Source organism: Venturia canescens, chromosome 2 (assembly GCF_019457755.1).
Source record: "Venturia canescens isolate UGA chromosome 2, ASM1945775v1, whole genome shotgun sequence".
NCBI classification, from domain to species: domain Eukaryota; kingdom Metazoa; phylum Arthropoda; class Insecta; order Hymenoptera; family Ichneumonidae; genus Venturia; species Venturia canescens.
In genome coordinates, this window is record NC_057422.1 from 22,925,136 (window position 1) to 22,948,155 (window position 23,020).

At 37.0% G+C, this 23,020-nt stretch overlaps 2 protein-coding genes across 8 annotated transcripts in view; one reads left to right on the plus strand and one right to left on the minus strand.

Moving 5' to 3' along the window:
* LOC122405843 (cholecystokinin receptor type A-like) overlaps positions 1-17,765 on the plus strand; it is a 55,771-nt gene extending 38,006 nt beyond the window's left edge. For both annotated transcript variants that reach the window (XM_043410852.1, XM_043410853.1), the window contains exons 3-10: positions 7,466-7,580; positions 13,465-13,662; positions 13,890-14,075; positions 15,136-15,404; positions 15,844-16,077; positions 16,201-16,445; positions 16,602-16,729; positions 17,043-17,765. In XM_043410852.1, the coding sequence (XP_043266787.1) occupies positions 7,466-7,580; positions 13,465-13,662; positions 13,890-14,075; positions 15,136-15,404; positions 15,844-16,077; positions 16,201-16,445; positions 16,602-16,729; positions 17,043-17,080 (1,413 nt within the window). In that variant the 3' untranslated portion in view covers positions 17,081-17,765. The remainder of the gene's footprint in view (positions 1-7,465; positions 7,581-13,464; positions 13,663-13,889; positions 14,076-15,135; positions 15,405-15,843; positions 16,078-16,200; positions 16,446-16,601; positions 16,730-17,042) is intronic.
* Positions 17,766-18,652: 887 nt separating this feature from the next.
* LOC122405844 (cholecystokinin receptor type A-like) overlaps positions 18,653-23,020 on the minus strand; it is a 92,563-nt gene continuing 88,195 nt past the window's right edge. For 5 of the 6 annotated variants that reach the window (XM_043410855.1, XM_043410854.1, XM_043410856.1 and 2 more), the window contains one exon: positions 18,653-19,825. In XM_043410855.1, the coding sequence (XP_043266790.1) occupies positions 19,188-19,825 (638 nt within the window). In that variant the 3' untranslated portion in view covers positions 18,653-19,187. The remainder of the gene's footprint in view (positions 19,826-23,020) is intronic. The other variant, XM_043410859.1, reaches the window with a different exon arrangement.

The following is a 23,020-nucleotide window of genomic DNA, read 5'->3' on the forward strand; positions in this document are numbered from 1 at the left end:
ATAATTTTTTAACAATTTTACAGTAAACCCTTGTTTTTTTTACGAATCGAATGTGCGCATTTTTCTGAATGCTCATAATTTTTTTCAGAATTTTCGTGGATTTTTAAAATTCCCTTTTTTAAATTTTTTAAGTGGCTCTATTTTTACATTTTTGATCCAGTAACCTTGAGACTTTTCAAAACTGATGATAAATATGTCTTTAAAAATATATCCAAAATTATTATTGTCAATATTGACAATAATAATATTATTATTGATAATTATCAATAATAATATTGCCCAAAAGTTAATAACAAATTGTTTAAACAATTAATTATTCAATAATTTAGCGGTGACCTATTGTTTTTTTTTTACGAATCAAATGTGTGTATTTTTCCGAATGCTCATGAATTTTTTCAGAATTTTCGTGGATTTTTGAAATTTATTGAAAAAATTTTGAAAAAAATTTTAAAAAATTTGAATTTTGGATATATTTTTAAAGACATATTTATCATCAGTTTTGAAAAGTCTCAAGGTTACTGGATCAAAAAATGTAAAAATAGAGCCACATAAAAATGAGCAACAACTATAATTGTTGTTCATAGCTTTGCAAATGTTGTTGAATTTTTTCAGATTTTATTGCATCACGAAGTACGGAAATTCCAATCAGATATAATTTTTGGTCAAGCTATCCATCCAGTTATACTTTAAAATAGTTGTTGGATTTGTATAGCAAAATATTGTGGTAATTAAAAAAAATGGAGAGTCATCACGAAAATGGTCGCCCCTCTTGACACCTCGACCACGTCATTTATTCGCTATTTACGTCCTCTGCAGAAAGCATCAGGAACGTTAACAGACGTGGTGTATTCACGCTCGTTGCACATTTATGCATTGCGACCTAAAAGCTGGTGGATCACAAATTTCCGGTGAACTTTATGAAGAACATTGTTTTTTACAAGGCCCTGAGGAATAATGGAGGACTGAAATTATTTTGTGGCTGTGCAACCCATGCCACCCGATGTTATTATTTCAGGACGTGGAACATTATCGTTATTAAAGCTATATGCAACCAACTACCCTTTAAGGTTTCGTTTTGAGCTATCATTTCTGCATTTCGCAGTAATCAAAAGTAAACCTGCATGTGCAGTATTGGATCCTGTGGCAGATTTACCGTGAATTCTGATGAGCTTTGTGAAGCCCATTGACAGTTTATATTCCTTTAATTATTATTATTATTCCTCTAGTTATTCCTATAGTATTACACATTTTATAGGGTTTCTGAATTAAATTACACCTCTATATTATTTTTTTGATTGAATAGGATTAATATTTTTATTAAAACAGTTGTAATACAGTTTTTCACAGCCTTCTATCTTTTTACTCTTCAGCCACAGCTCTAGCCGTTTCTTCATTAATGGAATAATATTATCCTCTCTATCAGGCTCACGTCATCTCGCCATGTTTATGGCTTTTCGAATGTAATCTTCAAAAATTCTCTTCCGCCTTTTTAAAGGTTTGCGAGGTCAATAATCAGATTGAGGGTTTATGTGATGTTTTTCAGTTCAAGTTCTTCATCGCTATGGTGTAAATTGGGCAATTAAAACTTGAAAGAGATTACAAATACAGTCAAAATTTAAATGAAAACACCTCCGTGGGTTTTTAGCCAGTTGAAATTCCTTATTACAACACTGTGTATTTTCTAGGTTCTATCCGATGTAAATGTAAATAATGAAGTCTAATTGAACCGAGGGAAATTCCATTAGTTGACGGGATCACCACGTGGTCACTGCAGCAGAGCGTATGGAACAACAGGAACTAAGCTGTGTAAGCTTAGGGCTTTATACTCTCGAATGTTTCGTCGTTCGTTCAATGTGTCGCAAACAGTTCTCAAGAGCGGGCAACCGGACGAAAGAAATTATATAGCTTGTTCTTTCTCTGTGTAGGCATAATACAGCTTTTCGCGTTTCCTTCACTATGGAAAGTCAGACATACAGGTCACGAGCAAAAACTTTCACAACTTTTTTTTTCGTTCTCTTTCAGTCACGTTAAGAAAAAAAATATCTGTCCTTCTTATGCCCTCTTTCTCTCTTTCTCTCTCGCTCTATCTCCTATCTTTTTTCAATAACAGCGTATAAATATCCTCAAGAAACCGAGTTGGATATCCTTTCGGTGTGTTGTCTACGCAACTCTCGAGAATCTTAAGCTTCATGCTCTGTAGACTCCTCTTGCGAAGAAAGGGTATGAGACGTGGCTGAGAAATCCACCTCGCATACCCTCCCTGACAAAATATGAGTTGATTATAGATTAAGCAAAATAAAGAACCACAAGGAGGGTATATCGTGATGTCCACGGCTAGGTGTTTACTGAAAGTGGAGAAAGCAGCTCAACACACAAGTAATACCAATATTTTTTATCATTTTTTTCTAGAATCACGGAAATCACAGGAATTATATAACCTGAAAGAGTATAGACGTATATTAAGAAGCGGAGAGCAATTGCGTTTTTAAAAACTCAATGAGTATGTGGTAGAGTTTTGTGCTGGTGAATTGAGAATGTTTATATCGATTATCTATTTCAAGTGGGAATAGCTTGAAGAACCTTTGTGACCACGAAATTTCTTTTTCCTATTTAGACTCCTCTGCATTTAAATTACCGAAAAACCATTCCAACGCAGCATGTGGAAACAACGTTTTTTAATGTCTCCTTGGGAATGTTGTGTATGTACCTACATACGCAGGTTCATGTTTGGATAGGAGATAACATAGAATAGTACTCGTGGCTGTTTTCGAAGTTAGCTCACGGTAATGAATCGAAACAGGAACGTAACGAACAGATGGTTCATCGTTGAACATTAGTTAATGTTTATCTAGAGTCGCGGTGGCGACTCAAGACAAGTACATTTACGAAACGATCTATGTTGGTAGTGTCGAGTCGCTATAACACGCTTTACTACTATAGCAAAATGGTTTCCGATGAGATTCAATCAATTGCAGCGTTTCGGGGAATATTTCGAGTTCATGTAATTAATGAAATAAAATTCTTCTTTTGGATCTTGACTAATTAGAACTCTGTATCCTAACGCATATCGGCGATATCAACATTTTATATTCTTAGAACAGTCGAAATAGGTGCCGTTTTTCGCACACATTTTTTGATGTTTTGTGGCGTTACAGACTATATACAACTAAAAAACATTCCGGTGTTATGTGAGACTGTGGGTTCCGTGACATTAGATCACACGACAAAATATCACGGACAAAATATCACACGACACAATATCACCGCGACAAAATATCACACGACAAAAAAAACACACGAGGCAAACGTTGCGCTCCTTCGCGGGGCTACTCCGGGGATTTTTTCCTTAAAATTCCGCCCATTTACTTTTCAAGAATTTTCTTTTTTCTTTGTTCAATTTAAAAAAATAAAAGAAAAAAATTCTTGAAAAGTAAATGGGTGGGTCTCCCCGGCACTTCGCGCCGGGGAGATGGAATTTTAAGGAGAAAATCCCCGGAGTAGCCCAGCCAAGGAGTGCAACGTTTGCCATCCATGTTGCTAATGAATGGTTGTTTTGAGGACCGTCCTCAAAACCACCATTGGTCCTTAAAACAACCAGTATATACGAAAGAAAGCCCTCAAAACAACCATTACACGAATCTATATAAACACAAATCACACACACAAACACGAGTACACATAAATACAAACACTTACAAACACACACACGCACGCACACAAACACACCAAAATACATACACAAACACGCACGCACACAAACACACATATAAACATAAATCACACACACAAACACGAGCGTAATTATTTATAATTATTTACATACGTTAGCTCCTGTGTATCAAGGATTATCCCCACTCTCGCGTACCTACGTTACCGTTATCCATAGTCTTATACACACCACTCACATGTATACACAGTGTCGAACACATCAATCGATTTGAAAAATTCGTGCCTGGCTTCGATGAATGTTCATTGTAATATTTTGTAGTGTGATATTTTATCGTAGTGATATTTTATCACGGGGATATTTTGTCGTGTGATATTTTGTCGCGGTGATATTTTGTCCGTGATATTTTTTCGTGTGATATTTTGTCATGTGATATTATGTCGTGTCACCGAGACTGTGTTCGTTCATGTGTGATACCGATTGACGAAATTTCTTACAGCTGTAAAATCAGAGGGGTTATAAAGATCGCGGATCATTAGTTGTCGGGTGACGACTGAAGAATAGTCCTTAAGGTAGTAGTACCTATTAGAAGGAAAAAAAAACAGCAAATTTTCTAATCAGAAAATATCAGCTCCGTTATTAGCAATAGTCATGTTTTTTTTAACACTAGGAATTTCATATAGAATAAGGAAAACCCAGAGTTATTGACCGGTCTTTTTGTCCGTTGTTGGTAAAAGGCGCCAAATAACGGTCCTTGAAAAAAGTATTTGCATGGTGGACAGATAACTGATGGAAGGGAAGGTCACCGATATGCAAAAAAGTAAGAAAATTAAAAAAAGCCAATGCTTGAAAAAAAGTGCAGAAAAACACCTTTCATTTTATTTTTTAGGTGTTTCCGAATGATTTGCTGATAACTTGACTGTAAAAAAGTGGTAGATTCCTGCACAGGACACCTAAATAAACAAGTGAAAAAAGCCTGGTAATGATTGGTCCAGTGAATCTCGAGATTATAACTGTCATGCGAAAAAAGGCGTTTTGAAAAAAACGCTTTTAAAGTTTTTTTTATCTATTCTTTTCTATATTTTTCGAAATATATGAAGTTTTATTACCTTCATTCGATTAATTCAGGGTTCCTGGACGATATACATTTGAGTTCTGTTCAGCCTGCTCTAACTCTTGATGGCCTTATTTTATCGTCAAATGCCGTTTCATGGTTGCCGCCAACATAAAAAAATATGTTGGGAAACGACCGCCCTTCTTCTTGTTCGTTTTATTGTAGTACTCGTTATTTTCGGTATTCTTTCCTAAGCACCGTGAAATCAATTTGTCGTGTCGCATAGAGAGAGAGAAAGAGAGAGAGAAAGAGAGAGAGGGAGAGAGAGAGAGTGGGAGTATTCAGCTGCCGCGCGCGTGGGCTACTCGACGTGCTCCGACCAAGAGTGCTTATATCTCTGTAATTCGTTTTCAGTTGAGAGGTTTTTCGTAAAATTTTGCAGAGGGCTTTTTGTTACTTTGAAGAGTTAAAAAATTAAATAAAAAAATTTTCAATTTTTTGACCCTCTGTTAATAGGTACTAGTACTTTAATTCGTTAGTAACGCTTGTGAGGACAAAAAAAACATTATTATAGTAATAAATGTGTCGTTAATAGAAGAAGAAAGAATAATGAAAAAATAATAAATATACACGGTTTTATTAATTTAAAAGGGAGAGGTTTTTTATCGGGTTTAATGTTCTTTACAACGATAACGGAAGCAGTTTTTCTACAAAGCCTATGATGAATAGGTTATTTTCAGATAGCTCGAAATGCTTTTAGTTGGTATAAAAATCAAACATATTAACGAACCAAATACTTTATATTTGAGTTAACGTTTTGACCAAAAATCTATCATGAAGCCAGTTTCTGAAAAAAAAAGAAGAAAAAACACACAGACGATGTTAAAACCATAAAAATATTGAGACTCGAGAAGATAAATCATATCAGTTGCTTTTATAGGCTTTGGTCCTCGAGACTCTACTGAAAAATGCCAACCCAAGACATAAAATGGAATACATAAAAATCCTTCAAATAAGAAAGAACGAATTCGAGTAGTAAACGATTTTTTGCAAACATTAGTAAAGGATACTGATGTGAGTGAATAAAAAAATAATAATGGTAAATATTTAGAAATGCGGCTTTTTCGAAACCGATATTGATTGGACTATAATAAGTATAATAATTTATAACAAGTATAATAATATATAATATAATAATAGCATCGTAATTGATGCAAAACGTTTGTTGGCCAAATGAAGAGAATGATTTCTGTTCTATTGATTCTAACCGAAACACAATATAATCATGTGTATACAACATATACTTTTTGGAAGAGTGAAATTCACATCCTTCCCACGTTTGGCATACTTACTGCTAGTCGGGGTTGGTCAGAATAAATATGTTTTCGTAAACGTTTTTTTCACTTCGATTGTCGAATATTCTTCTGATTTTTTTCATATTTCTTGACATTTTTCGTTTTCAAAAAACACTGTCTTCATTCCCTGCACCGTATACTTGGTATTTCGCTTAGATGAATGTTATATTATCGCTTAAACAAGCTCGCGGCTACCATCATCGGCCAGACGATATCGACAATGCGTTCGTGGCTATGCACGTCACGTACAGGGATAGAAATGTTTGGCCTTGCATGCGGTTTACGAATTTGATCACTATCGAATTCAGCTCAGTTTCACTTTTTCTGATAGTCTTTTCCTTCGTGATCTCCGTTTTATTTTTCTTCAATAACGGAATAATTTCATGTTTAGGTTTTGCTTATAGTCTATATTTGCGTGTCATTTGAATAATTTCATTTCAAGGATACTAACAACGAACCATCAAGTCTAAAGGTATATTTTATTTTCTGGTGCTGAATTCTTCATGATTATATTAAAATAATAAAAAAAAAATTGTAAAAGTTCTGTTAACAATGAATCAAGAAAATCTGTGGATTTTGATCCAGGATTGCCGGCAGGCTAATATTCCATTTACAAAATTTTCCATTCATATGAATACATTTTTCTCTTCTCGGAAATCCCTTTCGGAGAATAAACAGACAACCCATTGTGCATTGTTTAACAACGGCTTGAATGTACAATTCGGTTGGGCTTGTTGAAAACTCTGTTATTCAATGTATTTTTCCGTTAGGATTAAAAACCACTTCAACTGCCAGATTATCAGATGAGTGTGAGTTCTTTTATGATACGAATGAACAATTTTATTCGTAAAAAATAATTTTCATGTCCATTCATAAAATACAATAAACGCCTTTGAATGTCTTACAAAATTGATTTTTTTTTGTCATAGAAATGAACGATTAATAAGGATTCACGGTAATGCAATAGCGTAAAGAAAAATAACTAAATCAAAATTATAAAAAGCCTAACAATACAAGCTAATGCTGGAATCGTTATTTTTTTCTTCGGTCGTTTCACATTTAATGTAAAGCCAGCAGTCTCTTTATTATAAGTTCCAATAAGAATCGATACGCTCTAGAGCTTCTTAACACTTTTTTCCTTGAGCAGATTAGAAATAGTGGAGCTAAAAAATTGAGTGAACGTGACCCGTTGAGGGGGCAGAAAGCTTTTTGGTTCGCTCATAAAGTTTGCGGAAAAACGACGTACCGCATATCCATAGTGATTTATGCGTCGAATAGTAAACGAGAAATGTGTATAATTTAAAAACTTGCAAAGTCTTGAGTTCGATATTTATATTGATATCCCGACTAGATGATGTCGTACGAAGAATATTTGTTTTTGTATTGCAGGCGGTCTCGGATCTGCTACTCGGTGTGTTTTGTATGCCGTTCACGCTACTGGGACAGATACTGAAGAATTTCGTATTTGGGTTAGTCATGTGTAAGCTGATACCCTACTTTCAAGGTGAGTTGTATGGAGATTGTGATGCTCGGATTATAATACGCTCGTTCAACAAGGCTCCTAGGGATCCTGAATGGACTGTCAATTACAATACATACGAGATTTTGCATTAATGGCTTTATGAAGTTTGCCTCTTCACGTATAACCGTACTCCACGACATAAATTGCTTAAGATGGACATTTACAGAGTCGATTACGTAGCAATGACCGGGTATTTTGGCAATAAGAGTTGTTTCGAGACATTTTTGAGCTTGAAATTCTCTATATTTCCTGCGAAATTATGCCGCGATGAAAGGGAACACATGCGATACGAATACCAATCCCTATGATTCTATGTCGATGTTGTTGTAAAATTTCATCATCAATTACGTTTCGAGGACTTTATAATAGTTTGTGTAGAAAGTCATAGTTTCCTCATAGAATAATTTTGTTACGATGGGTATAAATTTTTCTTTTTACACTTTTGTTATAATGAAAATTCCTTGTACCGTGTCCAAGAATTTATACCATTGTTTTGATTTAACGAGCTTCAACGAGTGAATTGCGTTAGGTTATTCAAAGTGGCAGAGGAATTACCCGACGTGAGCCCAACATAAAATTCTCATACCACGATGATTCCATGGGACTTTATTCCGGGAAAAAATATTCCGTTAGGTGAGATTCTAGTCCATATTTCACTAGATTCTATTTTATGTCCTGTTCCTAAAGGTTCCATTAGCAGAGATTCCGTTCTCTTTCGTGAGATTCAATTATTCTCTTTTTATATCTTCCGCATGAATTTGCATAATCGATTTTCACCTCTAGAGAATTATTTGCTACTTCGCGCGTTACCCTAAATTTTTTTATTCGAATTTTCGAGACAACTTTTCCGGTCGCGCGTGTTTTGGTATGGGGCCAAAATGTCACCGATGAAAATAAATGTAAAACCTAGTATATGGCAGAAACCAAATCACATGCGGGAGAAGGGTAAATTGAATCGATTTTCCGTGTAAGTTGAAGTGCAGTCAACGATTCAGGACTATAAACGAATACATTTGTTGTTTTCTTATAATAGTAGATTGTTTTCCGGGAATGCAGTCGATGTAGTTGCTTTTCTCTAAATAAAAGTTTAGTAGCTTCCTCATATAAAGCCTTTCTCCTGGATCAGAAAGTAAGGAAGAACAAAAAAAATTGTTTTAACACCGCGTTATCTGAAGTTTTATCGAATTATTGACGACTGAAATATTCACTAACCTCCGATCTCGGCAATGCACTCGGGTGGTTTTAGTCAAGGATTTTTCTTTTACGAGAAATGAAAAGAGAAGGACCGTTCCATTTCGAAAGACTTTCCTCACCAATGCCACTATTATGAAACATACCACGTTCAATTTAGTTTCTTTTTTTCCTCCCTCTTTCTCTCATTCTATTTTGTCTGCGCAGTAGATCTTTCAACAGGACTCTTTAATTACAAAATACTCTCAGCTCAAGGGAATAAAGGTACTACATGGAGAGAATAGTAATAATAATAATAATACCAAACGGAATCGTAAGGTACAACACGACTGAGTTTTGTTTAGCCTAGTGCCGCGGAAAGCAGGTTCTAATGTATCGAAAATACAGTTTCTTATTAGTGTAGAAATAAATCTCACTGTTGTTGTGCCCAATCTAATACATCCGTACACTTTCTCTGTTTGACACTGCTTGATCAACAAAAATGGGTTCCAATCTAACGAGACAATGGACAGTGTTTGATAAATACAAACGTAAATGTATATGAACGCGAATTCTTTTCGAATTATTGAAGAAAATCGAAATTTCTAAAATGCAATGTGTCATAATTTTGATACTTCAAGGTGCTGATGAATGGATGCAGTCATATGTAAATATTCAAGAAACCTTTAAAAAAAGCAATGATTCTCAAACTCCTTCCTAACAATTATATCAGGAATGGTCACTATGTTGAGTGGAAATGAAAAACTTTGATGAAATGAAAAGATCAAAATACATTGGAAAGTCGATTAAAACTTGTATGAAAGTGATTCATTTTTGTTCACCTTTTGATACAATGAGAAAAAGGGCAATCATAGGTCAAAGGTTGTGAGTGGAAGGACAAAATAGCGATCAAAATGGAGAAGTGTCGCAACACATGTACAAAAGCGATTTCTGTTGTAATAGCTCTCGTAACGCATGAATTAGGGTTATCGCAGAGACGATAGGTGGAACGAAGATTTAGATGTCGGTAGCTCCGGATTCCAGACAGAATAACCACTTCAACCCTTTTGTCACGAAAATTACAATGAATTAATCCCTCGTGATACGGCCCTTGTAATGGTGCTTCGTCGTCACTCTACAATCCCATCCACAAATTGTAAAATCTTAATTGCGATTTTCATATTTGTGCGTACATGGATATAAAAATAGTTCGAAAATTGGAACAGCGGGAAAACATTTCGACAATCGTTCCTGGAATACTCATTAAAAAACTTGAGTAATCATATAAATTTCAAACAAAGGCTAATGTGCAATTCTTAATTAAGTTTCTTCCAATTCGTGTGAATACATTTCGATGAAGGGAACTTCAAAGGCCACGTTAAGGTAGTTCTGTATGTAGACGTACGAGCTAAAAGTTTGGGTCACAGCATACAATGAAATCCAATGCTTATTCGGTGCTGCCGGTTGCACGGTTTTGTCACAGCTTGCACACTTTGCCTATCCTACACAATCACGTCTCATGAACAAATAGGTCCTCTACACATATAGAAAGTGGCGCTGTAATCATGGCAACAACGCCATTCTTCAGTATTACTATAGCGTCTAGCGTCAAAATGTCAGTGTTTCCGAAATCTTATTTATGCGTCACGAAAGAAGTGTTCAAATGGCAATTTAATGCAGAAAGGTGATCGAATATTTGAGAAAAAAGCTTTCGTATTGTTTTGTATTGCGCCTATCAGTTCCCCACACCGTACACAGTTACCACGTCGTCACAGCTGGTCATGCATTCGTTCCGTGTCACGGAAAAATTAACACAGTTCATCAGTTGATATCTCACGAAACTAGATGGTCGAAAATTCCCATTTTCAAAAAATATTAATCCCACAATAGTACTGAATGCATGACTGGTTTTATTTTGAAGTCGAAAGATCCGTTCACCATCAGTAATAAAAAATGTAAACAAAGTGCTATTTCGTGACGTGTTAGGTACATATAGGCATCACCTACAAAGTGAGCCGTTTTTAATCACGAATATCTCGAAACCTAAAGGGGATACGATTTGAAATTTTGACAGCCGGTCCATGAAGGCTATTTTATTACACCATATTCAAATTTCAGACGGTTCTTAACATTTCAACAAAAGTACAGAACTACCATAAGCTTCAAACATTTGCGCTCATTGTACTAGTGTCCTTCGAACGCAACCCACATCATGTATCCGATTGATAACCCGTGTTCGCTTTATTTCTTCCCTCCAATATTCCGGAACAATAGAGTACCGTATCATTTTTCCGATCTAATAACATTTTTGCGCAATGAAAAAAGAGCAAAACAAGAGTCTCATCATGTTTATAATCCACATCATATTCCCGGATGTATATACGATTGTAGGAACTATTTTTCATAGAACCATATTTTCGAAGAAGCTTTTTCAATTTTAAATGAAAAATCATTCTTTTGCTTAAGCATTTTTATTATTTTCACTGTTTCGAACTCAATTCAACCATAGCACACGGTATGTTTCATCACTCATACATGTATGCTTCTGGTAATTGGAAGTCATGGGACCAACTATTGTAAAAGTATAAAGATTAATGTTGCAATGGAATTCTCGAAATTAGAAGAAGTACACAGAGAACCCCGGATAACAAGCGCAGTTAGTGTCTCGAGTTTAATTGCTCTCTCATGAGATTTTCGCAATACTCTGCCAACTTCATTGCAGGTGGAAAATAATGCCTCTCACGTTTTCCGTGTCGGTCGCTTACTGGAGAAAGAGAGGTGGAAGCGACGGCCAATCTTGTTTGGCTGCTTTTACCTTGTTGAAGGAGTCGTCTATTAATTTAAAGCGCCTACCTGTCGGGCGACTACTAAATTTTAAACGACTCTTCGTGTTTGTTACGTCCGGTCCAGAGTCCATTCGCGTCATGCTTTTCCTCTCACGCTCTCATCGGAAATGAAAAGTTTGAAAGAGTCTTAAATGGTTAACGAATAATACATTCATATATCACAGTCAGTCACGAATCACTACATTTTATATCAAGATAAAGACAAAGTTCGATTATTAATATTATATTAAGCTAACTCAATAATCTTTGGAAAATTCATCAAATTATTTAGAACGTGCTGCAAAAAATAAAAACATATTCCAAGTTTAAATTTGACCACAAAAATTTTTTTCAATAGCTCGATGATCCTAGTTACCTTTTCTAGTAACTTTCGAGTCGACAGTGAGAGTATTGGGCTTAGAATATGTGAAAAAGCTTATGCATGCTCCGTATTTTTTAAAAGATGTTCGTTGTCATAATTAAAAAACGTTACTCAAGTTTTTATATATCAAGATGTTATATACGAGGAGTACGTATGTTTTCTCCATGAATCCTTTCCTCCCCTTTGAGAGATCGGACCACAGTTTCGCACGAGGAGAAAATTGCCTCTTCATAATACGATATCGCGTAAATACATAAATTTCGAAAGGCCATTACTGCAGCAGTATAGTTTGATGAATTGCTCTCACTCTGTGTGGTGTGCAGCACTAAGAGCTCAGAAGAGCGAGAAATAAGGTGCGAATCGTATTATCGTTCGAAGCTTCTATAGCTTGGAACGCATTTGAAGATAATAGAGGAGTAAAACTAAAAATTTTATACTATTCTCAAGATTCGTTCACCACTTCAGCACTGCTTCACGGAATAGCCGGGCTCATGTTATAAATTTCTTCTTTGAATTTAAATCATTTTCAGTTGTCGTTTTACACCGATGGAAACTAAGGGCTTTTTGGCGATTCATTCAAGAATCACACATGACTCGCCGCTCTCGTAATAAATCCTTTACCCGACGACGTGGAAATCTCTCTGGATTTTCTACTCTCTCGGCACTTGGAATTTCCACCTTCCCACTCATCTAATGCTTCTTATTCTCGCATTGACTTTATTCCCTCAGGTTCACAAGTTATAACGTTTGCAGGTTGGGGTTACCTTATTCGCCTTTCACTAATGACAACAATAAAAAAATTTTTGACACTTTTATCCATTGAGAGTTTAACCCGGGTTAACAGGATGAATTACCTGAAAGGATCCAGTTGATGAAAACTTCTACAACCATCGCAAAACCACTTTTTCCATATCCATCAATTAATTTACACGTGAAATTATTCTTATACGGTTCTAATGTAGCCGTTGCTTCGATGATTAAAATTTGATATATTTTTTAAATGATTAAACAACGAATTGACGATTCCAACAGCATCAGAACAAAGACTTGAAACCCTTTAATGTTTTATTTTTCATCCTCCGTACGAATGGCTCTTTTTCGTTTTAGTTTCATCCGTCAACTCTGAGCTCATTAGCATGGAGTAACTAGAGAGGGACAGAAGGATTGATGTGGAAATATAGGCGTCATATTTCTTTTCGAAATTCTCATAATAAGAGCTGGCTGAAGATTGGTCTGGCTTTTTTTTTATTTAATTCGTTTAAAAAGTTCATTCGCGTTAATGATGACGCTGATCGATTGATCAACTTTTCCTAACCAACACGTACTTGTAGATTTTCGTACCCTGGAATGTTTCACTTATTTTACAAAACGAAAGAAAAAAAATTAAAATTATTCTCCAATCAACAACGATGAATTTTATTGTTCTAAGACACTATATTACGAAGGGCCAGAAAAGCAAAAAAAAACAATTTAAACATGTCGTTTGCAGCGGTATCAGTGTCGGTCGGGGTTTGGACACTTGTTGCAATATCGTTGGAGCGTTACTTTGCGATATGTCGACCACTGAAATCGAGACGTTGGCAAACCCAATTTCACGCTTATAAGATGATCGCCCTAGTTTGGGCGGCCAGTCTCACGTGGAACTCACCGATCCTTGTCGTCTCGACACTTCGAGCTCTTCGAGGAGGTAAATATGTGCTTATTCATCGATATTCATAATAATAACACTCATAATAACATCAATACTGATAATTGAACGAAAACTTGATAAATATTGTCAAGGATGATAAAAACGAATGAGAATAACAGGCAACGGTCAGAGGATTCAGCAATTAAATTTTTTGTAAATAATTTCCTCATTTATTGAATTTACTCAACAATTTCCGGTTTGAAAAATTCGCTATGTATTTCCAGGAAGGCAAAAATGCAGAGAAGATTGGCCAAGTATCGAAGCTGAAAGAATTTATAATATTTTTCTCGATGGTACGCTCTTACTCGTGCCCCTAATTGTTATGAGCTTAGCTTATTCTTTAATAGCTACGAAACTATGGAGAGGCATGAAACGTGAAATCCGTCAAAGTTCTTCTTGCAAGTTAAGACGTAAGTAATAGCTTTTTATATCGATGGAGGACCTCGTCCTCCATTTTTTCCAATTTTTTCCAAACACTAAATCATTGACGTTTAATAATTGCTCATTTTATTTAAAAAAAAAAAAAAATAGATTTTTTCAATAGATTAATTATATAAGAAACGAGCCCCTCTAAATGTAGATTGGATAGTTTTTTAATTTGATCACATATATATATTTGGAGATGAAATCCGAGAAAGCTCAGCTGACAATTTCGACCATGAATACTAAAGAAAAATGTTGAATTTACATTGAAATTTGAAAATGGAAAAAAATACTCTTGGACTTGGACAAGCATTTCTGCATGCTACAGGATTTTCCCTACCATCAAATTCTCCCGTTTGAAGTTTACTCGCAATCTCGGCATCCACTTGGTTGGTCATTCTATCTCGAGCATTGCTTTTGAAAAATGAATGCCAATTTGCTTCAGAATACGGCCGAATTACATACACTTTTTTTCATTCTGTTCAAATATTTCGTAGAGTTTAAAAGAATAAAGAATTTTCAAAGCACGAGAAGAGCGTAGGAGTGCGAATCATTTGGGCGATGCCGCTGCACAGAGTATTTTCGCGTAATTGTATCGAAGATGGAAAAGCTTCAATTCCAAGATATGATTTGTTCTCCAGTATTCATAATTTAAAAACGACGTCATACTGGAGCTTTTTCATTCAGTCTTTCGGTGAATATTTTTTTGATTTTTAATAAATTATTCGATTGAAGCGTTCCAGAAGTAGAATTTCCCTAGAGATATTCAAGATTTTGATTGTTACATACCTACTTCATTATTTGGCAGAGATGAAATAAAAATACATTCACTGATTCAATAATTTCAAGAAAATTTGGTGAATTCCATTACAAGTTTATACTTTTTATTACGTGAAACATTTTTCTTTATCATTAATGATCGCGCGAAATGTTGCCGTCACAAAGTTTTCGTGATGGAATCTCCCATAACGATTATTGCGTCGGTTTTGAAATATTTTCGGAATATTCGGCGTTCAGTAATCGATCGGAATAAATAACTTGCGATAGTAGAGAGAGTCGAATCATCAGCTGCTGCTGCCCTAAATCCATACACCCACGTCGAAAAGGAAAATTCACCATTAGGCCTGGTAACCGGAAACGGAATGGTTCCGAAGCAAACGAGCGGTATATTGTCGTCCTCCACTTGTCATCAGGCTTCCCCTCTTTCTACAACGCCCACGCAACCTGTGACGATAACTCCGAAAGGGAAAAAATCTCGGTCAAATGCTTCGAGCCCCGGCACCGAGTTCGTCAAGCTGTTGTTGACAAAACGATCGGTGAGAAAATTTCATTAACTTTGAAACAAGAAAGAGAGATGGAAAGGAAAATTTTATCGCAAAGTTTGAGATTCATTTTGGAGCAACTGTTTGATGGTATCGAAAGATGTTCCAACTTATTAATTTATCACGGACGACAATGTTTTTTCTCGAAATTTTTCCAAGAACGAAGAAATCCATATTTGCTATCCTTTATAAACAAATTCAAAAAATAATTTTCTTCCTGCTATGAAAAATAAAAACACTCTGTGCTTTGATTTAATTTATCGAAAAGCAGAAGTTTATAAGTTCTTCAAACTACCCGAGGTTGGTGTATCTCAGCAATATTTCAATCGCAAAAATTAGTCAAATTGCACGAGCACATGAAAAATGCTTGGCTGAAATTTTCACGCGTACTGAAAAACTTTTTTCATTTATTCAACACTTCGGTTGAAAAAAGGTCGGTCAGCCACGCTCTGGAACTTCAACAGTCACGTCGAGAAGCAAAAGTTTCAAATTTTCACGGCCTGATATGCTTGGCAGTACGCGTTTAAGAAGAGATTTAAGAAAGTCGGAAGGAACTACCGTAGATATTCCTGTCGATGATCATAGCGGTGATACTAATTATGCGTTTGGTAGACAACACGCAATTAGGAGTAATTATATGGGAAAGAGCATTGAAGCAAAGAAAAAGGTAAGTTTATGATCGGTAAAATATAATGAGTCCTCAAAAACAAAACTTCGTTCGGTGCCAATTGTTTCCAGTTAAATTCTAGAAAGATACCCCATAAAATATTTTTGTTTGTTTCATTGTCAGGTAATCAGAATGCTATTTGTGGTGGTCCTCGAGTTTTTTCTCTGCTGGGCGCCGCTGTACGTCGTAAATACTTGGTACCTTTATGATCCAAAATTCATTTATCATCACGTTGGAAGTACAGGAATCAGTTTGGTACAACTATTAGCGTATGTGTCGAGTTGTTGCAACCCGATAACTTACTGTTTTATGAATCGAAAGTTTCGACAATCCTTTCTAAGCTTGTTCGATTGTTGGGGTTGTTGGCGGTGAGTTGAATGATGAAATAATTAATATATTTTCTGCGCGAAGAAATTTTATTGTCATAAACTTCTTACTTTAATGCAACAATTTCGAGTTCAGAATGAGGGTGATGACAATAATGTTGGTTTTCCATTCTTGCCTCTAACACTTTTTCGTTGTAGATTAAAGTGCTTGGATGCCGAGGCATCGTTGGGAGTTACGAGGAATGCTACTCAGCCAGGAAACAGCGAGCTAAGCGGAAACGAGTCGACTATTTATCTTGGCAGAACTTCCGTCGTTGCGAGATCCGGTAAGCTAAAAATATGTTTATGCTGTCACAGACAAATTTAATAAACCAACTCAATGACACCTGCATGAATACCTTAAATCCTAAAATATTTTGCTTGTTTGTCATCCGAGATATTTTCCTTTGTTTCCTTCGCTCGTTTATAAATCAATGCGGTTATGCAAATGCTTATTTTTCTCATACGGTTTATGAAACAATCTATTATGGGGAAAATAATAAAAGCAACTTAACGAAACACAAGTATACTCAATCTCAATTCATGCAATCGGATATTCATGCACGATCTTTCTCATGTTTCTGTGGAATATACGGCCAGAGGTGGTGAGACTTTTGGAGGAGGAGAACCGAGTTTAGCATCGACTTTCCTCCACAAATTCAAGTGGAACAACGAGAGTGATGGAAATGCTGAGTTCTGGTACGGCAACGATGATGTCGGCTGCGACGTTACCAGCATCAACGAGGAAGGTCTCGACTATCTCAACGCAGACATCGCGGTCTTCATTCACCAATTCACCCAATTCACCTGGAATTTACTGTCTCGATCTTGAGCCAGAGGAAGACAGTTTTTTCTTAAGGATATCGTGGCGTCCCCCACCTTCCAGTATCGCAAGCAATTCATTCGGTTTATCTTCAGCTCAAAAAATCAATTCTCCTTCAAGTACGATTAGTCAGTCTCGTCTTTCAACTTCCGGACCCTCGTGCTTTGATGATCTCAGACTTTTGTACGACTGACGAATAATCAGAACGGAAACGCAAGTGTGAAACCCCTTGTGAGAAGAAGATATTGGAGAAATTAAACAAATCCTGCCAGGTAAATGCAACGAGACTATTATTAGGCGATGATAGAATCGTTCCTACACAATCGTCCGGATTCACCATTCAACTTGAACTCCATTAATTATATTTTTTTTTCTCGTGAATTATGTGACATAAAGTGCATTCTTGAGACGATGAAACGAAAACATTTGCTAGCAGTGCGTCCTGTTAAATATTTCATTTTGGTTAAATTACCAAATCAAATAAAATAAACTCATCTGAATGAAGTGTACTCGATACCTTGAATGGAGCTTTTGCTCGTGTACAGCGACGAATTTATTGTGTCCTAAGAATCCAAGTCTTTACGACATTCGGTGAGTACTTACCGCTGACAATCCGATCGATCCATACCGCCGAAATTCGTAGGAACGGTCGAATGTTGGAAGGGAAAAATATTATGAAAAAAATCTGTTTACCAATAAATACGAATATATACATATGTATATATATATTCAACAACGAATTCCTCAATTATTACTAAGATTATCGTACGAGTATATGAATAATAGCAAATGCTACACAATTGACACTGATTATCTCATTGCAACTATTTTCAGTACTAGCGCAACAATATCGTATATATAATTATTAACTCTCTTCGGCTTATTTTCGGTCTCTGGCTCGTTTGCTCAAGACTGATTCAACCATTTCAGTAATATTTCTGTGTAAAAATCAATAATGAATGTGGAGTAATGAATTCATAAATGACTATGATTATTAATCGAAATTTCTTTTCAAAAACAAAGTGTAAATAAAAGAACACACTCACGTTAAGATCCAACGCTCGTGATTCATATTAAATGATGCAGTTTGAAGAGCGATTTTTGAAAAAAGTAGAATAGTTATTCTATCAAGTTTTATCAGTCACGTAAACAAAAAGTTTGTCAGAAAGGTGCAAACAGTTAAAAACAACATTTTACTTTGTATTTGATGATAATATTTGCGTGATGGAAATATTAAAAACTTTTGCGAATAAACATTCTTGAATAATTTTTTTTTCATTGAAAAAATGAATGGAAGATGCTTCTTAATGGCGCCAGTGCTACAGTTTCTCAGGTTTGACTCATTCGAGCAAACAAGTAACGATATGCACAAAGTCCTACTACCTTTTTCCATGGGTGTATATATATATGTAATATACTCATTTCTTCAATAAGTTACTCTTGCTCCCAGACACTTTACTACATTTATTCAAAACTTCGAGACCGTGAGCGATGCTCGAATCTCTCGAAGAGAGTACCTTAAGTTTCGGTACTTGCACAGAGATTTCTTGTGTTTTCTCATTCTGATTTACGTGGCGTTGAGATAAAATTTCGCTGAATACTTGAAAGTAATTACGAAACGTTTGAAATTTATTAAAGAAAAGCCGTATGGCGTAGATTTTGAGACAAATTAGTATGGTCCATTGGTATTAATCAAGTTTGTCGTATTTTACCAATTTGCCGTTCATTCTATAGCTCATTGAGAATTGATCCGTACAATATCGAACGTTTATCATATGAACATCAATGAAGTGAATTGGAAAAAGGTTGTAATAGTTTTTCGTATGAAATGAAAACTGCTTCGAGTCCGAAATTACTGAGATTTTTGTTGCGTCATACGAGCGATTTTATTTTCCTGAACTTTCGGAGATTTGATGAATAATTCAGATGCGTCCGGCAGCTGGGCACGCGGTGCAATTGCAGCGTTTGAAAAGACCAAGAAAACTTTTTCTAAAGCCGTCATTCATGAAGCAATAGGTGATGGGATTGCAGCAGGAGCTCGTGTAAGCCAACAGTTGAAGAAAACTTATACCCGTCGATCCGAGGCCGTCATAAACGGCCATTGGGCTGAACAACGCCAGGGTATTGATGACGTAGAGGGGTGTCCAGCACACGAAAAACTCGAGAACAACGACAAGTAGCATCTTGACGATACGTTTTTTACGAAGCAAAGCTCTGCCAGGGTTGGTTCGTCTCAGTGTTCTTCTGCCGATCGAATCGTGCCAAGATCTTGATGTTGAAAGTCCGGTGCTCTTACTACCCGATAACATATCTTTATCCTCGTTTGAGTCGACCGTAACATAGCTCGAAGATACCGTTGTGACGGGTGTATGTGTGGCCTCGCTGTTTTCCACAAGGTTTTGACGTATCGTGCCACTTGATGGCTGACAATCAACACTACCAGTTATGAGAAGTCGATTATGTTCCCGGTTGCTGGATGTCAAACTCGTCGAAGAACATCGCGTGACAGGTTTTCGTCCTTTAGAGGTCACATATACTACCGAAGGCATCGAACAGCTTGCTGGAGAAACAAAAAATATAATAATTTTTCATGTTCCTGCAGCACTAAATATATTTGTAGAAAAAAACAGAGAATATGGGATGAATTGTTATTTTTTTTTGTCTTTTTGGTTAGATAATCGAGTACAGTATTATTGCTGATATTAAATCAGCTACTCTCTCGTATGTCACCGTGATTCAGGGTATGTGGACATAGAAGGTGTGCACGTGTAACTACATAATGAAATTGTATTTCTACATCTCATTTATAAGTGCAACGATAAATATCCAGCGAACCGTATATTATATTCTCCTTTCATAAAAGAAAAGTTGTCACGAAATCTCGAAGTGCGAGTTATTTTTTAAGCTGCTAATAAACAACGTACTTTGATTGATTTTCGATGTTGTGCTCAGAGTTCGTTCATGTGCGTATTTCAGATCGTAGAAAAAAGGAAGAAACAATTGCAACACATTCAATCGCGATCGTGTCAGATAAATCGCGCCTCTTCCGATAGATCACCATATGTAGTTCCCCCCATCATGCCCAAAATTACCACACGCTTCACAGCCATCTAGGAACTTTTTTAACCTATGGCTGGTGACTCTGCTACCTCATTCTTTTTTCGTGTGCCGAAAGAACCACACCTATTGAGAAATAAATTAAACGAAAAGTTAAAAATGAGTGATAGCTCTGAGGAGGAAAATGCGCAAACACGTTTGGAAAAGAGAATCCAAAAACTGGAAAAGCTGCTCGCTGGAAAAAAGCATAACAAAAAACGGAAAAGTAAGTATTATTTGCTTCGTGTTTTAGGTTAGGCGAGCGCGTGGCGGATAAAACGATGACGCCGGATCGTAACTCATGTAGGCTTTAACCTACGTGGGATGGGGTAACTACCTACGAGGCAACTACCACGAACAATTGTGTCGCTTTGGGCTTTAACCTAAAAAAGCGAGCACGTTTAACGTGCACATATCGGGAAATATTTCTCAGAACCATGGGGGCGCGCGCGCTTCCTTGGGCTCTAACCTAAGAAGCGAGCACGTTTAACGTGCGTAAATCGAGAGATTCTTCTGACAATGTTCGTCTTCTTGGGCTCTAACCCAAGAAAACGAGTATGCTAAGCGTACGTAAATCGTGAGTCTCATCTCCGACAAATGTCTTTAATGACTGCATTCGCTTTTGGGCTCTAACCTTAAAGAGCGCGTACGCTATGCGTGCATAAATGATGTATGAGTTCGTTACAATTTTCCTGAATCTAATTGACTAGGGCGTCGTCATGAGTCGGAGTCTTCGGAGGAGGATATTCGACGCACCAAAAGGCGGTGTAAGAGAGAGAGAGAGAGAGAGAGAACTAGACGACCACGCAGACTGCAGTAGCGTTGAGGAGTTACAGGACAGCGAAAGTGATGCAGAGCGTCCTGGTTCTTCGAATCAAGTCGCAACCGGGCCAAATGTCACTCCAAACGCTGCATCGGGAGAAACCTCAAATCCGGAAAAGGTTATTGAACCTCAAATTTTGGAATTATTGGGGAAGCGAATTCTCCAGGAAAGGTGTCCGGATGATGAGATCGAGACCGAGATCGCCGTGCGTTGGGAAGAAATTATACAAGAAGGTATTCCCGCGGAAGAACGTGATATTTTAATCAAAAAATATCCACCCCCAAAGAACGCAATGTGTATCGATTCTCCACTCACCAACCCAGAGGTTAAAGCCGCATTGTCGGACACGAATGTCAAAAGAGATGAGAGGATTCTCGCGAAACAAACCAAAATTGCAGCTTGTTTGGCGATGATGGGAAAAATGTTCCAGGAGGTTTTGAACGGAAAACAAGAAAGGCTTGTATTCCTGGAACGTTTGAGCGATGCTGGGATGCGCCTCGCCGATCTCCAACATGATGAATCGGCAATTCGGAGAAAATTAATCCTAGCATACTTGAATGCGTCTATCAAAGACATTCTAGTGTCGTCATCTTCAGATTCCTTTCTATTTGAAAAAAATTTGGAGGAGAAAGTAAAGGCTGCCAAGATTCTGGAGACCACGTCTAGGCGATCTTAAGGCTAATAAAGCTCCAACGTCAGTTGAAACTTCAAAAAAACTCGAAGTTCCTGCCCCGTCGAGCAGCAGGGAGATATTTTCAGAGACCGACGGAAACAGGCGGGAGGAAATTTACTCAAGTTGCGAAGAACCAGAGCAGTACGTCGAGACGGAGGGACACTCGTCGACGGGACGAGGGCAGTGAGAGGAGAGATAGCCGGACGTATCGCAGACATGGATAAGATTCCGAAAAGCCCAGCCATATGCGCGATTGACTTGGGATTTGATACCCTTATGTTTTTGGCCATTCTGAGCATGAATCTGACAATTAAAATTGGCGCAAATGAAGCTAACCCTCCTTAAATTAGAAAAACACGATTTTTGAGAGGTTTTTCTTAGTTATTTTGGAAAATAATGATTGGAGACGAAAATATTTTAGACAAAAGTTGTAGATTTTATAAAAATACATCTTTTTTGTCTTACACATTTTTTTTTGTAAAATCATTATTTTCTGAGAAAAAGAGCACAATGTGTAAGAACAGAAAAACTGAAATTCCAAAAAATGGAAATGTACGAAACCTTAAGTTAAATAACGGTAAACGTCATGCCAGCAAACTCAAACCCATACCGAAAAACCCAAACCCAAACCAACCCAATCCAAATCGTTGGGTGGGTCCGGGGCACCTTCGATGTGTGTGTGTGTGTGTGTGTGTGTGTGTGTGTGTGTGTGTGTGTGTGTGTGTGTGTGTGTGTGTGTGTGTGGAATTGTTGGGTGAGTTCGAAGCACCTTCGATGTGTGCGTGAGTGTGTGGAATCGTTGGGTGCGTCCGGGGCACCTTCGATGTGTGTGTGGAATTGTTGGGTGGGTTCGAAGCACACACAAAGACACACACATACGCTCACCCACACACACACGCGCACACACACACACACACGCACACAGAGGTGAGGGTTTTGAGTTGTTGAAAATGTGGGAGTGACGCTCCATAGTTCCTGATCTCCGCTACACACACACACGCACACGTGCACTCACACGCACGTGCACTTATCCACAAGACACACATACACATACGAACATTCGAATCACTCGCACACAAATGAAAAAAATGTATTTTGATTTTTATTATACATTTAAAAACTAGTTCTGTTGGAATTGGGGGGGGCTTCGCCCCCTGAACCCC